This window comes from Propithecus coquereli, unplaced genomic scaffold, assembly GCF_000956105.1.
Source record: "Propithecus coquereli isolate 6110/MARCELLA unplaced genomic scaffold, Pcoq_1.0 Scaffold222, whole genome shotgun sequence".
Taxonomy (NCBI): Eukaryota; Metazoa; Chordata; class Mammalia; order Primates; family Indriidae; genus Propithecus; species Propithecus coquereli.
Genome location: NW_012147412.1, coordinates 3122513 through 3140786, shown reverse-complemented (window position 1 = coordinate 3140786; position 18274 = coordinate 3122513). Strand labels below are relative to the sequence as shown.

The 18274-nt window shown below is 47.6% G+C and overlaps 1 protein-coding gene across 1 annotated transcript in view; it reads right to left on the bottom strand.

Moving 5' to 3' along the window:
• UBASH3B (ubiquitin associated and SH3 domain containing B) overlaps positions 1-18274 on the bottom strand; it is a 138624-nt gene that overhangs the window by 33238 nt on the left and 87112 nt on the right. The window contains exons 2-3 of the mRNA XM_012644918.1: positions 2329-2382; positions 1413-1599 (exon numbers count right to left, since the gene is read on the bottom strand). Of these exons, the coding sequence (XP_012500372.1) occupies positions 1413-1599; positions 2329-2382 (241 nt within the window). The remainder of the gene's footprint in view (positions 1-1412; positions 1600-2328; positions 2383-18274) is intronic.

Below are 18274 nucleotides of genomic sequence, written 5' to 3'. Positions count from 1 at the left end.
TGCGAACACAGACAAAATGAAGTAAGACTGGCCGAGCAGAAAGCAGGGTTGGTGGGATTGGGGAGATGTCGATCAAAGGACACGAAATTGCAGTTAGGAGGGATAAATAAGTTCAGGAGTGCTGTTGTACAACATGGTGACTATAGTTAATAACCACGCACTGTATGCTTGAAAATTACTAAGAGAGTAGGCTTTAAGTATTCTCACCACAAATAAATACGTGAGCCAATGCATATACAATTAATTAGCTTAATTTAGCCACTCCACAACGTATACGTATAGCAAACTATCATGTTGTACACTATAAATATATACTGCTTATTTCTCAATTGAAAAAAGAAGTTCTCCTTGCTCATGAGAAGAAAAAAAAAAAAAGGAAGAATGTTACAAGAAAGAAAGAGCACAGCATCCCAGGATGAACTGGGTGTTTTCTACTGTTTCGCATCATCTGTACTGTTTCTGTTCCTCTTAGATGATCAAAAGTTGACTGTACTTCCACCCTCAGGATAGTTGGGAAGAATGAGTCTCGGAGAGCTGTGACATCATCCTCCTACCTTCCTGAGAGCATTGGAAGAAAGAATGAGTGTCTCTAAAACCCTGAAGGCTTTAGAGAAGGCGCCTGGGATGACTAAGAGGAAATGATAATCACTTTAATTTTCAGAGTGAATGGTAAAAGAGAAGGTGTTAGGAACATATTTTTATCTAAGGGGGGGTGGGTAATATACATCTGGAGAAACTAAAGCAAAATATTTTTTAAAAAGTTGTCTTAAAATGTTACTGTTCTGCTTTGTCTTGAATATATGTGGATAAATCAACTCTTCTCCATCACCACGGAGAGCTAAAGTAGATGAAATGTATTTACATTTAGTATAGTGAGGGGCATTTAATTTGGTCGTTAAGCTTTCTGGCAGCCAGCATTATAGACTAGCTAACTATGGCAGGTAAAATGTATCTCTGCTTTCTCTAGAAAGAGCTAGTGAAGAAAAGAAAAGTATGGATTGTGTCGCAAGGCTAAAATAGCTTTCCCTGTCTATAGACTACACTTCTGTTCCCCACTGTCTCTTAGTCTCTGCTCTCTCCTGGTTGCAGAAGGGATGCCAATGGACAAGGGGGAAGCTAGATCAGTGAACCTCTTCCCGCTGCCAGACCAGCGTGCCACTCACAGAGGGGCCCACGGGAGCACTCGATCATCCTGATGCTACGTCAGACCTGGGGCACTCCTGGGCCTCAGCAGATGTGAAGGAGGAGGCGTTGGGGCAAGATCCTGGCCATGGACCACACTGATCCCAGGTCCACCTGGCTCTAGGCACCCACAGCTGTTTCTGCCATCTTCCTGAGTGGCTCCGCTTTTACAAGCGGCTGGTGGGACACTGGAGCCAGGCTCCCTGGGCGGGGCGGGGGGTGCAGCTCACCATAAAGAACTGGCAGAGGGTGATGTGGGGGAAGATGTTGTGTGCCTTGTTCTTCCCGCAGATCTGCTTCGACTGCTGCCAAAAGTCGGAGAGCTTCTGTGCTAAGGGGCCGGTGGGGCGGAGGTAGAGGACGTACTCCCGGGGCAGGGGGTCATCCAGGAAGGGGTCACCGACGTGGGAGAATAACCTGTAAGAGAGGAGGGAGCCAAGGAGGGCTCGCTGGAGAATGATGGGAGGGCAGGAAGAACTGAAAGAGACGGATCCGCCCTCCATCAACTTCGCACCTGGGCACTGCACAGGGAAGGGTTTTCATTCATGCTTTAAAAACCTACTCCTTGAAGCTCACACTGCATCACTAACTCTCAGATGCATCAACTTCTGCTCTTCTGCTTGTCATATAGCCTCATCATCCCACAACTCCTTAAAAAAAAAATCCTGAAGCTGCTCTCCAGGAAGCACTCTCGGATAAACTCCAAAGCCTTTCCCAACCCAGTAGTACGGTTGCAACCCAGCCTGCCCTTCGGTTCCGTCTAGGCTTAAACATAGGAGAGTTGCCTTGTGGGATCTACCCTGGGCAGTGGGATCCTGAAAGGTAAGTAGGATATTTTTCTAATTGGATTTGCCCAGCATCCACGCCCCCAAAGTGAACCTTAAAATGACTGGAGGGGGCAGATATTGTGAGAAGGGCCTTATTTTGGAAATACTTCGAATTTTTCTAACCAGTGCCAAGGAGAAGCACACCCTGGGGCCAGGGCAGGGGAGGCCATTGACTTGATAAAGGGCCTTGTCACACCATCTTTTGGCTCATGTCCCCCCTGGAAGGGTCCATTAGAGGAAGACTGCACAGCCCCACTCATCCACATACACTCAGAGTTAATTATATGCTATTTTCTCAATTTATTTATTTCATACCAACCAGTCACATGCTGCCTGAACACTTCTTCCTCCTGTGGATGCCAAGGCTTTTTGTCTGGAAGAAGAAATCAAATTTCTATTGTTAGTATTTTTAGCCTCCTCTCAGTTTTTCTCACTGCAGTGGCAGCGTTGAGTGTGAAGGAGGCAACATCAAAGCCCGTGTTCCACTCACGCTTTGCGGTATGGGGGAGACACCTGCAGCAGGTTTTTCCCCACGGGTCATATCAAGGCATATGGAAGTTAGGACTTGTAATTAATTTCCATGTAATTAGCATTGGATTTGCATGCAGCCTGACAGCCCAAGCAAGTCTATTTTCAGCAGTTTCCACATTAGCGTTTTATTTTTGCTTCTCTAAAAGGTTGCCATGTCTTGGTTTTTCCTCCTTCCTCTTCACCCACTCATTCTTTCTGACCCAGATCCCTGACAGAGCAGATTCTTGTTGCAGCCCCTTGGCAGAATGGGTTAGAAGCGGTGCTGGTGGTTATTAAGACACGGAGCTGAATGCCCACAAGGACAATTGGTTTGGTTGAATTCATTGCCTCCCTCTACCCGCTTCCAACCACCATCACCAACAGCCCCAGTCTAGATCCATCATCTCCAGCTATTTTGTAGATACCTTTGGGGACAAGCAGCACATGGCCAGAGCAGTGCAGCTGTCATTCCCACTTCTGGACAAACAACTCAAAGCCCTACTAATAATGAGTCGATAGCCACAGGATGCTTATAGCCGCAGCCCCCTTGTACAAGCTTACAGGGAGAGCTCTTCTGAAATTCTACAGTCAGGACTCCAAGAGCCAGATAGTTCTGGGTTGGTATCTAGCTTTGCTAGTCACCCACCCTTTCATTCATTCATGCATCCAAGCTTACATTTATTCAGGAAATATCTACTGGCTCTCAACTACTTTGTCAGCACTGTGCTAGGCTCTAGGAATACAGTAATGAAAAAGACGTATAGGGTCCCTGCCCTGAAGGAGTTTTCGGTCAAGTGAGCATGAAAATATTAATTATACAGATAATTATTTAATTACATTGATGTAAATGTGCAATGGAGGGAAAGCACAGGGGACCACAAGAACATAGGCAGGGAGGCCGAACTGGTGTCAGGGTCAGGGAAGGCTGCACTGTGGATGTGACATTTCAAGGGAGACCTGAGGAATGTAGACACATCGGGCTGGGGGTGGGTGGGAGGTGTGTGGGGGTTGTGGAGGTAGAAGACAAATAGCACATCTACTCTATAGAGAGGTGTGCAGATTAAATAAGCTAGTGTACATAAAAAGCATTGGACTGTGGTTAACACATGGTAGGTGATCAATAGGTGATCATTCTTGTCCCTTTATGCTCTACTGATTCAGAGTCCTTGGGAGGCAGAAGAGATGAGAGGGAATCCTAGTTAAACTGACAACCTTTTCCCGATTGGCTGCTGAACCCACCTCCTCCTTCCTTGTCCTGCACCTCTATGGAGTAATTAGAACAGCTGATGCTGTGGGACTTGCTGGGTCAGCTTGGAAGGGACCTCAGAGATCATCTGTGAGTCCAACTTCTTCATTCCACACAAGATAAAACCCAGGTGGAAAGAAGCGAAAAAACGTGCACAAAGTTGCCTGGCTAAGGTGATGGCTGAGCGAAGGCCAGACTCCAGGTCGGACTCTAAGGCCAGGCTCTATCGCTCTGCTCCAGCACAAAGGTAAGTTAAAGACCTTTCTTTTCCCCCATGAAAACATGAGCACGGATACCAAATGATCACGATGAAGCAATCTGCACAGCTAATGAGAACAGCATTGTAAGAGACATCTTACAGTAAGATGAAGTTATGGAGAAGCAAGACAGACTCTTCTGATGCCCCCCGAACAGAAGTCGGTGCAAAAAAGGCTAGAAGCGCAGAGCCCCACGCGTGCCCATCCCCACACCTTAACAACGTACCTAACTGCTGGCTTGTCTATTTCCTCGCAGCTCACCAGACAATCAGAGTCCACACATCTCACTTTTTTCCATACAGAAGTCATGTACCCACAAAAGAATGCAAATCATGATCTTTCAGAGGTTAGAATCTCTGAGGGAGTAAATTCACTAAAAAAGGACCCATTGTTTCAAAAACAATTGGCAAAAGGAAAACTCATTTATGGTACCAGACAATGTGCTATTTATACAAAGGATCCAATTTCTTTTTTCTACACCCTTCCTCCAGTGAAATATATCCGACCGAAATTTAATTTATTTCTTCCAAAGCACTAGGAGTATCTTCTGGAAATGAAAGATCTAATTAAGTTATGGTCTCCGTAACTCAAAAGACAAGTTTTGGAAAGGGTTCAAAGAAATAAATTGAAAAAGATAATTAAAGGTTTGGGTGATATGACTATGATGCAAGATTAAGGAAATTCAAATTCTTCATTTTGGAGAACACCTAGTCAGAAAGGTCTTCAAGTTTGTGGAAGGTTATTGTATCTGATGCACCTTCTTTGGTAAGGGTTAGCCAAAATAAAACAAATGTTGGCTACAGCACAAAGGGCTCAAGTTAGCTACCAGGAAGAACTTTCTGGCAGTAGTGTGCTTTAAAGTTTTCTTTTTATTTTTTTGAAAATTTCTAGAAGCTAGCTATTTATCTGAAATAGAGGTGTGCAATTCCCTAGGCAGTTTGCAGGAGGAGTAAGGTCATATTTTCCTTAGGGTCATGAGTCACGGGCAAAGCCTGCTACCCTTTCACCCACTGGTAGGCTGGCACTGATTTGGGTTGAGTTTGTTCCCAGAACTCTGCCCACAGAACAGACTGAACATGGGCGCAGGAGAACACTCCACTCTGCTGAAGAAAGCCTGTTGCCATAGAGCACCCAGCTCCATGGTCCATCCAGTGGGGCCAATGCCAAGGGCAAGTGGGAGTGTGTGGGGTGGACCCTAAACCCCAGATCGATCCTGAACATCTGCCACCCTCAGAGCAACTCAGATGTTGGCAGAGGGTTCACGTGAGAGATGGCCTGAGATCCTGAGCAGATAAAGGAGGAGTATCCCTTTAAACTAAAATGCCAGTAACCCAGCCATTGGACTGTAGCAACAAATTATAGCAATTAGTGATTTAAATGGCACCTTGTTGGTTAGAATCGATGGAACACGTGAGTTGTTGAAGTTCTATCATGTGTGAACACAAATACGCCTTCTGATCCTGGTCCCAACCTTCCCAATTATGTTTAGGGTTCATTTGTTGCAGAATATGAAAAAAAAAATGATGCAAATTCTCATGTCTACTAAGGATGGGGAAGAACTGCACAAATAAGATAAACACAATGGCCAATCAAAAAATCAGGCCGCAGCTGTGAGGAAAATAGCCAAAAGGGGAGGAACCCGCAGCACCCACTGATGGCCTCGTTCCACTCCGTCTGGGATTCCTCCCACTATGCAGAAATCTCCATTGATTTTCAGATTCAAGGTTGGTCTGGCCCCAGGGTCACAGAGACACCCTCATGACTTTGAAGGAGATTTGGAAAGGAAAACTCCGTTTCCCAGTAGCTTGCCTGGGACAAAGTATTCCTCCCTTCTTCCTTCCCTCCCTCCCTTCCTCCCTCTCCCATCTTTCTTTCCTTCCATTCTCTTTTTTCTTCTCCTGAGGCACTCTTACCAGGAAACCAAATGAAAACCAAAAACAAAACTAAGAGTTTGTTGGTGTAGCTTTCTGTTGGCCCCTTTCTGAGACAACAGCCTCTGGTTCCCTTGGCTGACTCAGGCCTGACCAGGCAGATTCAGGCTGGGACCATTTCCAGATCCAGTGGGATTCTTATTCCCTCTCAGAACCATAGAGTTGAGCTTGACTGGCATCCAGGTTGACTTCCTCTATGGCCACCCTGGTTCTCTGGGGTTCCACTGTGTCTCTGACCTGCCTGTTATTTCGATTTCTCTCAGTTGTATACCAGCTAGGCCCTGCAGTATCGCTGGTGTCCAAAGAGGAGGAGAGCATGATTCTTGCCTGAGAGAGTTCACAGCCTTAGAGAAAGAAACAGACACACAAGCAGCTTATCACAACGCAATACGCTAAGGGCCAGAACAGGGATGTGCAGTGTGCCAAGGGAGTCCAGAATAGGGGACCTAACACTGCAGGGGACAATTTCTAGGCCTGAGGTTCTCAAATTGTACACCAAGCTACTCTAGGTCAAGAGATCTCCTGGATGGGTAAAGATATCTCCTGAATGAGAATGTAGGAGTAGAAATGAGTCTGGGCTGGGGGGTGATAGTGGACAAAGAGTTTAGTTACTGCTTCAGGCTAATAGCTAGACCAAGTATCATTAAGAGACACAACAGGTTGTGTTGTTAGGTACTGTGTGTTTTGTTAGCTTGACTATACTTCCTTGTCTTTCTGTTTTATAATACAGACATTTCTTTTGGGCCACCCATTGAGTTCCTACTTCCTGTCTAAGGAACACCTTCTGCTCCCAACTCATTCAATACTGAGGTCAATAAATACTCAAGACATCTCTGACTCAAGGGGATAGGTTAGTCTTGACCCCCCGAGGTTCTCTAGAGTGGCTCATCGCGTGCCTTCAAAGGAGAGTTCCCCTATTTTGTTGCCACGTGACAAAACTCAAATATCTGACACCTGCCGTAAAAAACAAGAGTCAATACATATGCGAATGGAAATGGAAATGTATTCCCTCAAAATGGGAAGACCTTGATTCGATTAAGTAGAATACTAATTTGTTGTACTTCCTAGTTTCTTGAAGTTTGTATTGTGCTTAGCTTTAAAAATAATTACTATCAAAGATTATTAGAAATCTGAGCTGCTGTGGGGAAGGGGCTGGGGGCATGAGTGTAGGGTGGGGGACTGGAAGCTGGACCCAGTCCAGAGGCAGGTAAAATATACCCATGCAGACGCATGCCAGAGCCAAGTAAAAATGTCCCGTTACTATATCCCACTTTATGTCACCCATGCTGCTTCTCCTAAGTGACAACTGCTTCTGTATCCATGGCAGAATAGGACGGGCAGTTCACGGTAGCTCTTGACCCGCAGAGGCCACAATCTCACTAGGAGATGCTTCTCTCTCCACTCAACTCTGCTGAGAAGAACCTTGGATATCCACGGCACCTACACCGCCCTCTACCCTCTCTTCTCCCTTAACCGCTGGAGACGGGGAGCCAGTGGTGCTCCCTCTCACAATGCACCAGTCATGCTGGGTGGGTAACACAGGAGTCTTCGGACCCCAGATTACGTCTTCCCTGCTACAGTTTTCAGCTGAGCAGGAAACGATGCCGAGAGTGGTCACAGGCAACGTGTAGGAGTGAGGGTACCTTCCATGAAGCTGTGTGAGGGGAGGGTGAAGACACTAAAGCCATAGTCACAGCCCAGGAGCAGCCTGGGTACCAGGTCCAGGACTTAAATGCACGTGGATTTTCAGGTATGAAGGCTTCCAAATGATTTATGCCTTGGAGATGGGGTCTAAACATGAAAAATACAGTGACTCAGTGGGCTGGGAGCGAGTGATCTATACCAGGTGGTGGTTGCCAAAGTGGTTAATTATCAGCCACTTCTAGTCTGCTAACCTTCTTCTTCCCTGAGGTGGAACTCACCCCCATGAAAGAGTTGTCACTCCTCTTCTGAAGTACCTCTGAGTCCCACAATCTAGGGGTCTGTGCAAGCAGCCCGACCAACTTTCTCTTCCCCTTCCCCTCTGAATGGCTTGCATGAGCTGGGATCCTTGTCTTGGGTCAAAGCAGGGGCTCCACTTACCTGTGGAAGCCCTGAGCCCAGAGCCCCAGGGAGTCCCTGCTGATTGCCTCCCTGCCAGGTCGTCCCTAGGAATCCAGGGAGAAGTGGCCAGTACACCCCTCCTTGGGTGTGATCATGGAGATCTACTCCAGATTCCTGGGGTGTCTTCCAGGTTGGAAGGGGATTTCTTGATAGCAGAGGGAGCTAGGGATATTGAGTATTTCAGTGTCTGTCTGTCTGATGGCCTGTGCCCTGGACATTTACTTTAGTAAAATCAACAGAGGCCTTCTTTTAGCTTTCAAAAAAAAAAAAGTGAGTAAAATCAAATCCAGTCTCTGTAGGTGCAAGTCTAGACACACACACACAAAAAGGCTTTTATGACTAAACACCAAAAACTCCTTCTAATCTAAAGAGGAGAAGTTCCCTCTGCCTTTTTTTCTATGCGTCAGAAGTGACTTGCTTCTCAGGCTTTTGGGTATTCCTCTTGGATTCTACCTCTTTCCTCTGGCAAAGATTCAGTTCTCCCCACGCTGCAGTCAGCATGCTTCCTTTTTCTCTCCCGTTGGCTTAGGTTGTTCTTGGGATGGAGTCTCCCCATGGGCAGAGCAGTTGGATTGATATGAAGGGCGAAAAGACACAAAATATGGAGCCAGCAGAGCCAGGCACTCCAGTGGCCAGGGTGGGAGATGCTGGCAGAGCCACTTGCTGAGTCCCCTGAATTCACACGTGACAGCCCCTCCCATCTCCTGCTGCCCATGCATCGTGGAGATGTCAGTTCCTGATATGGTCACCCTCTCAGCTATCAGTGGCCAATGAGATCCACACGGATTCAGTCCCACATTTAACTAACTGATGGTCGAAGGCCAAACAGCGTGGAAGAAGCATTGGAGGAGTAGCTAAGAGCCGCAAAAGCCAAGGAGGGGAGGCCGTGATTTTAGCCAAGCCTTCCAGGCTAAAGTAAAATCAGGGACTGGCCACATACTGCTGCCCTGGCAGGTTCTTGCGGGAGCTAAAACATGGGCATTGGTTTTCAGGTGCCCTTTCCCCCAAAAAAGTCATTTCTCATTTTGGTGCTTTTTCAGTTTTTCATCTTCAAAAAGGAGGTAATGAACAAGCCCCTAGGGAGTTTAAGAAAGAAAGACGTGACATCTATAAAGTGTCTTGAGGGCCTCAGAAGCAGCTGTGAGTGATTAACAGTGACTCCTTGGCTGCAAAGGATCTCGAGACCAACCTGTCTATGTCTCCTTGCAGCCAGGCGAGATTGCACTTAGACCAGACAGACACCCTCCAACTGTGCTCACACTCAGGCCACCCTTTTCCGTAGCTGCTAGAGCTGGTCACTCTTTCCTATGGAATAAAATCATTTATTCTATCACTTTCACACAGTAATTCCAGCTACTTTTTGTCATCAAGGCCAGTATAACAGGCTTGCAAAGAGCAGGGCAGTTCAGTTCCTCAGCCTCATCTCCAGGGTCCTGCCCCCCAGCCTGCTCCCAGTGGGGCTGGGGGAGGGCGGGAGACAGGCCTGTCAATAACATCAACCGTAATGGCCCTGCCCATTTCCTTCCGAGGAAATGAAACTAATGGAGAGAGATATATTGATCATAAAGGCCCAATTTCAGGATCAGTCTCCTGGCGGTGAACCCTTTCAGTTAGCTGGGCTTAATGGCCTCTGCCTTCAGCTGATGCGGCCTGTTTGAGAGCCGTACGTCTAACAATCAATGGGATAGCGCGCCTGCTGGGGACGCCGCCACCACCACCACCGGCCAACTGGAAGGAAAAGGCTCTGGGCTTTTCTGTAAAGCTAATCAGAGAAGGGGGAAAAAAATTACTGAGCTATTTGGGGGCTTAAGCAGGCCTTCGAACCGAAGGACCCCAACCGATGGTGAGGCCCCTCTTTCTCTCCTATCAACAAGACTCCATTTTCCATCCCATAAAGAGCCTATTAGGCAGCTCTCCTCGGGGCTAGCTAGCAGGGAAAATGCTGTTTAGGTTTCCCGATGTTGTTATGTGGCGGGGCCCACCTGCCCACAGGGGAGGCTGTGTTTTGTTCTTGCTCAAAAGGGGCTGGAGCTCTGGCCTCTGCTGTGGGGAGGCAGGCGTTTGTAACTGGGAAACCAGCCATTAGCCCATGGGTGGTGACATAATAAAGCGCATTTCTCTTTGCCTCTGCTATAAGTCTCTCTAGGATCTAGACAAGGCCTTCCCTCCCCTCAAGATCAATAGGCTTTTCGCACAGAGGCACAGGTGGGAGTGTTTGCGGTGTAAAAAGAGCGCATTCTTGGGGGCCAGACTGTAGCTAGCTGTGGGACTGTGGATAAATTAATCATCCTAAGCCTCATTTTCCCAATCTCTTAAATGAAGATAACAATACCTACCTTGCAGGGTAGAATAATGATTCATATGAGATAATGTACTTGAAGAGCTCAGCATAGTGTCTGGCATATATTAGGTACTTAACAGAAATAACATTTGGACATATGCCTATGCATATTATTGAATCAGTCTTTGCCATTTCCCTAGAATAAATGTCTGTACGTTCCATGCTAATAGAAATATTTCAAGACTGGCACCAGTGGACCCAGATCCTTTCTCTGCTAAAATAATCTACAATTATCTGGGAAGGTGTTGAGGAGTGTATGGGATTTAGGGGGAGAGAAAAGCTTCTTAGATAAGGCAATAACACAAGGAAAGGCACAATGGGTGACTATTGCAGAGGGGTCTACTGGAGAAGGGGACAGACAATGCAGATTGTTGGGAGCCAAGCAGGAGAGTTTAGATTGGACTAGGAAGAAAGTGGGGAGTCACTGAGAGCTGGGAGCAGGAGGAACAAAAGGAAAGCAACATTTTCTACCACTGTCTGCAGTCATCCGGGCTGTCCATGGAGGGTGTGAGTTTCTGCTCAGCGGAGGTATCCAAAGGGAGGCTTGACAGCCTGGAGCTGGGTGCCTGCAGCCGTCAGGCACTGGGCAGAGGCTGGTGAGGGTTGTCTTTTTCCTCTAAGATCTTCAGATCTTGTTGCTAGCGCTCCCTGTGGAGCCTTTATTTCTCATTCTGCAGAGTGGTAACATCACTGCCTATCTGAATACCTCCCAAGGGAATAAGATACAAGTTTCCAAAGTTCAATCCATTGTGCATGTTGAACTATTATTATTTCCTGAGAAACAGAGGATCAGAAGCTGCCTCTGTCTTACCCAAGGACAACAGCGAGCCAGGGGGACGGTGACACCAGAACGAGAGAACAGATGTAAACACTTAGCACAGTTCCCTGCTCGTAACAGGTGCTCCATAAATATGGCCATGATTTGTGCTTTTATGAGTAGATCCTGTCCAGGACTTTGCCATTTCCGCAGGCTTTCATACACTTTCCTGAGAGGCATCTGACAGTGGAATGTGGGTCAGTCCTGCAACTCGCCGCTCGGTTCAACTTCACGATTGTGGTGTCAGTCTCTGATTCTTTGTCAGTTCAGGAGATTCCATTTCTAGGTTACGGGTTCTACAGAACCCTGTGGAAATCGGGCACCCCTGGAGGAACAGGGTCAGTTGTGTGGAGTCTCTGCATCTCCGCAGAGGGAGGCCCAGCCGGTCTGGGGACAAAGGTGTCCTGTGAGGAGGAGAGGCTCTGTCCAGTGGGCGCTGTGCGGAGTGGGCGGCTACTGTAGAGCCCAGCGAGCCACACATGCTGTTTGCGGCTGGCAGCCTGAGGGGAAGGGCTCTGTGGTGTGTCAAAGGCAGAAAGGATTCTGGGGGAAGGTACAGAGAACTGAGAATGCAGTGGCTGCCCTCAGGGAGGAAAAGGATGGAGCTCACTTATGAAAACGGTGTGTAACATCAGCGCCATGGTAGTGCTGAAGCTGTTCGTAAGACTTCTATATCGTCACCCTCATGGATCCCCGTGACAGCTCCACAAGGTGGGTAGGACATCATTGTCATTCTCATTGCACAGATGAGTAAAAGGAGGCAACTGGGAGGTTAAAAGAACTGTTCAGCCTCACTCGTTAATGTAGGGCAGAGGTGTGGCTAGAACCCTGCTCTTTCTTGCCCACTGGGCCCCACGTCCTCCTGAGCGTCAGCTCTGAGGCACCGCTGGATCTTGGGGAGCAAAGGAGCAGTGAGGATCAGTGAGGTTAACCTCCACGGCAGCCACTGGGCAGGTGGGATTTACAACAGACAGAGGATACAGTGCCCACTCCACCCCACCAAAAAAAAAAGGACCTGGGAGAAGCAGATGAAGTGAGGAGTCCTTTCGGTCTGCAGATGACAACAGAGACTAATTTTTTCCTCCTCCCATTTCTACCCTCCCCCCACCGAACCACTAGAATCACCTAAAAATAATTAAATACAGATGATTTTTAGTCTTTCTGAAATGGTTTCAGCCCAAAGCTACATAAGAGGCTCCATCTGACGCACAAGACGTGGTGGGGTCAGAGAAAACATACACAGAGCAGAAGGAGCCAGTGTCGCCCTTCTATTACTTGACTCGATAAGGAATTTAGTAGCTAACATTTATTGAGGGTTTGCTAGGGGCCAGGCCCTGCACTGAGCATTTTAAATATGGGTGATCTCATCCAATCCTCCCTCAATCCTTTGAGGCAGGTGCCATTATTTCCCTCGTTGCACTGGTGAGCAAAGTGAGGCTCAGATAGACTATAACGTGGCTCAGGTCACACAGCTTGAAAGGCAGGATGTGGCACTCTGGTGTGTGCTCTGCTCCTGAGCCCCGGGCCCCATGTCCTCCCGAGAGTCAGGAGGGGAGCAGATGGGTTTCAGGACCGGCAGTGGCCACCCTGCTCCTAGATCATGACGATGTGAATTAGAGTGATGATCTTCCACATGGACTTTCTACAAAACGTGATGGAGCTGTTTTCTCAATCCAACACTTCATTAATTTATTCATTCAATTAAACATTCTTTCAACAAGCATGCATTGAGTCGAGCTCTGCTGCCAGAATGGTCTCAAGGGCTGTAAATATAAAGATGTGGCTCCTGCCCTTAAGGGGAGTCATCGTATTACCACTTCAGCAAACAGATCAGGGACGAGTAAGGAAACTAACATTAATGAAGTACCTATCATATGCGTGCAACTTATAGGTATCATCTCATCTAATCCACAAACCAATTTGGTGGGGCAGGCCCACTTTACACATGGTGGAAATGGTGGGTAAAAACATTAGGAATGTTGTTCAAGGCAACTCAGTCAGTCAGTGACAGATCTGGGATGAAACCAGGTCTGATTTTCAAACCTGTGTTCTCATCTGCACGCTCCCCTGGGACCACCTCCCCCTGCAGAATGATTGAGGTTGATTTCAATAAGAAATATGTGAGCAAACAAAAATAAGCCCTGGATTTGGAGAATTAAGCTGAGGGTTCTCTACCAGGAAGTTGGCTTGCTATCATGGGATTCTTGGGGGACCTTCGAAGGAGAGTGGGGAGAGGCCACTGAAGAGAAATCATCCTCTTCCCTTTCAGTCCTGCTGACTGACACTCTGGAAAAGATCTGAACCTCTTCCAAATTAAACCACTAATATAAGCCAAATTCTACCAGAGGAAATACTGTCATGGCGAAAACTCCTGCACAGTCAAACCCCACTCTGCTGATCACTTATTTCAAGAGATATCCATGGAGACCAAAATCCACGCTAGCAAAAGAACAGAACAGTTTTGGGAGTCCACCAGTATAGTTACGTGTGGGATAGGATGGGGCAGAAAGAGGAGTGAATGTTGCAGAGACTCAGAGTAGATCCAGGATTCAACAACATAAAGCTTCCCATCCTGTTTTTGAAGATCTTCATCTCTAAAAGCATGTGCAAACTCCTTAACGTGGCACATGGAGCCCTCCATGGCCTCACTCCTGTTTCCCGTTTCAGCGTCACTCTCAAACACCCTGCCCCCTGGCTTTGGTCTCACACTCAAACCTTTCTCCTGCCAGTCCCTTTTTCTACAAGGTCAACTCCACCCTCAGTTACTTGGCTAGCTCCTGCCTATCCTTTAACACTCCACTTGGCTTTTGTCTCCTGTAGGAAGCTGTTCCTGCCTGGTCTGGGCACCTGTAACAGCCAGGTAGCCATCTGATAGCACCTTCCAATTATATTGAAATGATCTGTCTTCTGCAATACACTGTGACTGCTTGAACTAGAGACCATTTCTTGTTTTTGTAGCTGGCACAGTATTTTCTAAAGCTATATATATCCGGTGTGGCGGATAGACCCTCAGGTGACACCCTAGTAATCCTGCCTTCTGCTCTTGTATAATCTCCTTTGTATAATCCCCTCCCCTTGAGTGCACGTGAGACCCATGGCTTAACTTCTGTCCAACAGAATATGGCAGAGGTGATGTGTGTCACTTCTCTGATTCCACTATGACACATATACAGGACTCTAAGGGACTGCCTCTCCCACCGACCTTGAAGCAGCAGCATGTTGTGAGCTGCCTGTGGAGAGAGCCACATGGCAGGGAACTATGGGCAGCCTCTCTAGGACCCGAGGGTGGCTTCTGCCCAACATCCCAGCATAAAGCTGGGCCCCTCAGTCATATAAACAAAAGGAAATGAATTCTGCCAACCACCTGAGTGAGCTGAGAGGTGGATCCTAGTCAAGCTTCCAGGTGAGAACGCAGCCCAGCCAACACTGTGATTGCGACTGTGTGAGACTCTGAGCGGAGAACCCAGGCAAGCCAGGCCTGGACTCCTGGTCTACAGAGATAATAATATGTGAATAACGGGAAATAATAAATGTGTATGTGTTTAGCCACTAAGTTTTTAATACTGAGTAATAAAAAAACAAATACACCCAGGTTTTCGGGAAAGGGGAAATAGACAGGAAAGGAACATGGATTGAGCACCAGCTGAAATGAGCAGGTGTGACCAAGGTCAGCACGGAAGGGCCTGGAGGGCTACCCAGCCGTTTCATGCCGGGAATGGAAGGCCGATCTGACTCCTTCATCATGAACGCATCGCGTCTCATTCCTGCCACCAGTTAAAACTTGATTTGGGTCATTGTAGGCCAAGAATTAAGGCTTGGTGACTTAAGAAGGGGAGTAGAGCAGAGTGGCAGGGAAGACAACTTCAGCAGCAGACTGGCAGACTCTCTCTAAGCTCAGTCCCTGCATATGTAAACTAAGGCTGATCACCCGGGTTTGTTACGGTTCGGTGACATGCCCTTAAAGAGGTGGCCTGCTCAGAGTCTGGCGCAGGGTCTGTGTTCTGCAGCTGCCGGATTCACTCTCAGCCCCACTGCTGACGGCCCTCCCCAGCTTTCCCAACTCTACGGTTAAGCCTGTTCTGAGGTTCTCCTGGACCAAGTCCTTCAGTAAAATAGTTCTTGGCTGATGCTCTAGGAGGTTCACTCTGCAGCTGAAATCCCAGGAAATTCTACCCTGCCTGTCCTAACACTGCTAAGCTGCTAAGAGAGGCCAGGCTCAATCTCCCGAAATGATTTACTGCTTCCCCTTTTATGGGGTACTTTATATATTATAAATGGGACTTTACCAAAGACGCCAGGAAGTGAGAGGGTCTGAAACTCCCCAGGCAGCCATTTGTCTGCCAGCCCAACGACAGTCCCCCAGCTGTCCCTTCCTGCCACCTCTTTCTTCAGAGCTTTAGCTCCCAGAGCTCAGGCAACTCGAACTTTGGTGTGTAGCAAACACACTGAAGCCCTCGCCAGACTGGGGGCCCCAAGGAAGCCTCGACTCAAAGGAGTGGCTAAGTCTTTAAATAGAGTCTTGTTTTCCCCCTGGACTTCTGAGCACTTAGAATCCTTATCCCTCAGAGCCCTCCTCCTTCAATGCCTCTCTCTTAACACTGCCTCTCTCTCTTAGCCTGATTCCTCACCATTTTACATTATGGATTGGGAAAATATAGCCATTTGTCTAATACCACACCACCTGAAAGCTGGAGATTTATCAGATGTGTACCGTCTTAGTTCATTTGCGCTTCTATAACAAAGTACCATAGACTAGGTGGCTTATAAGAAATAGAAACTTATTTCTCATTGTTTTGGAGGCTGGAAGTCCTAGATCAGGGTGCCAGCATGGTTGGGTTCTGGGGAAGACCCTCTTTCAGGTTGCAAACGGCTGACTTTTCCTTGTATCCTCACATGATGGAAGGAGGGTGAGAGAGCTCTCTGGGGTTCCTTAATAAGGGCACTGGTCCCACTCACGAGGGCTCCACCCTCATGAAGTCATCACCTCCCAAATGCCTCCCCCGTTACCATCACCTTGGAGGTAAGGATTTCAACATATGAATTTTGGGGGAACACGAACATTCAATCCACAACATATACTGTAACATGCTCAGCATTGCATCGGGCACCCCTGAGCGTGATAGCAAGTTGTGGTGTGTCTATGTGTGTGTGTATGTGTGTAGGCAAAGATACTCGGAATCTGATAATGGTATACGCATTAAGATATGATACTTAGGAGACCATGCTTACAGATCTCAGGCCTTGGAGACCAAGATCACTTAGTTCGATCCTCTCCTGTTATAGATGAGGAACTAAGATCCACAGAGGTAAGTGACTTGCCCAGGACAGGAAGGCTGGGCACCTAATGTGCTCTTTGCACATTATAGTGCTGTGTTTCTGTCTTTTTCGCTTAGATTACTGCTTAATTTCCTTTTGATCTAGGGCAATGTCTTGAGCTCCTGGGCCAGTGCGAATTTGAGAGGTCTTGGGATGGATCCCCTCCATAGGGGGCAGCTTGCTTTGGCCCTACAGTGTGGTCCTGGCAGGGCAGATGGATGGTTCCTCTTCCAGGGCTTAGCCCTCCTGCCCTGGGGTCTAGCTTCCTCCTTTGACTTCTTCCACAATGGCTGCCCCTAGAGCCTCTCACAGCCCTCCACACTGGGGCGCCACAGTCTTTGGTAGCAGCTGCAACCATCGGTGATGTGAAGGTGGGGGGGTGTCTACAGAGAGCCAAACATGGCCCTTTCTCTAGGATTTAGGAACTACACACTGGAAATAAACGGGTGCACAGGGGATGAGGCAGGAAAGGAAGGAAGTGTGAGAAGGATTGTGTATCTGAGACTGCTCTAGGCACATCTGCTCATGTAACGATACCTTATTTCATCCTCGGGCAGGTCTTGGAGGCAAATATCAAAGAGGAGGAATCAGGCTCAGAGAGAGAGGCAGTGTTAAGGCTTCAGCTTCCAAATGTGCAAGCTGAAGGATCCGATCCAGTCACTGGCTCCAAGTATCAAGACACAGTTCCACATTTCTGGAGTACAAGGAGGACCTGACTCAGCTCTGGGTAGCTCTGCATGGGTTTCAAGGCCAAACACTTCTGAGAATTCTCCACACAGTTCCTTCTTACTGCCATCTTCCAATGCCACCCCTGAAAGTGGTCAGCCTTGGTTCCTGTTATGCCAACACATGGTAGTGCTTATGCCTAAATCAGGCTTGGTTCCTTCCACCCTAATGAATCGCCCCTCTTCCGTAACCAGCTCATGACCTGCCCAGGAACACCTGTGTCCAGCACCCCCGTGGTAACGGGCAGAGGGACACTGCAATGTGTGGATACAAAAGACTGCTGTAATCAGCTCCAAGCCCCAGGAAACAGAGAATCAAATTAACCAAAGCAACGAAAAGCAAAGCCAATTATAATTAATTACCTATATTTATACCAGGTTTGTTTTTAGCCATGAGATTTATAAAAGGGCTTTCTAGTTTGTTCTTTTTTTTTTTTTCTAAGTATAAATCCAGTCTCAGAATTATAGGACCTTGAGCCTGAGTTGACAAAGCCAAGTTGACTTGTGTTCCCAGTTCAGAGGAGGATCCTAAATGAGTCACTTCTCCCCTACCCTGCTTCCTCCTTGGCAGATAAGGCCTGCTCGTCGGGTGGGAGGGAAAGATAAGCAGCTCAGGGCTGAGATCCACTGTGGTGTCATCCGGGAGCTGAGGGCATGCCTTCTTCTGCACAACCATTTTCATTCATGTTGGAGGCTTTTCTGAAGCTGGCTGGACAGAGCCCCTTGGTGGCAGATCGGCACTGCGAGTAGCCACACCGTCTGGCCCCAGTTGTTCCTTCTCCCCCTGAAACCCATAACCTGATCCTTACTTTCCTTAAAAAACAAACAAACAACAACAACAACAACAAAAAAAACACAAAGTATAAAATGTTCAGGTCTTTTCCGCAGAGGACTACAAGCTGAAAGGCCAACTGCCACCTGGATCATCTGAGTCTTCCGTGTGGACAAGGTGGGAAACTGAGACCCTGAGAGAGGGAGAGGAGCTGCACAGTCCTTTTGCTTCTGTGTCAAACTGAATT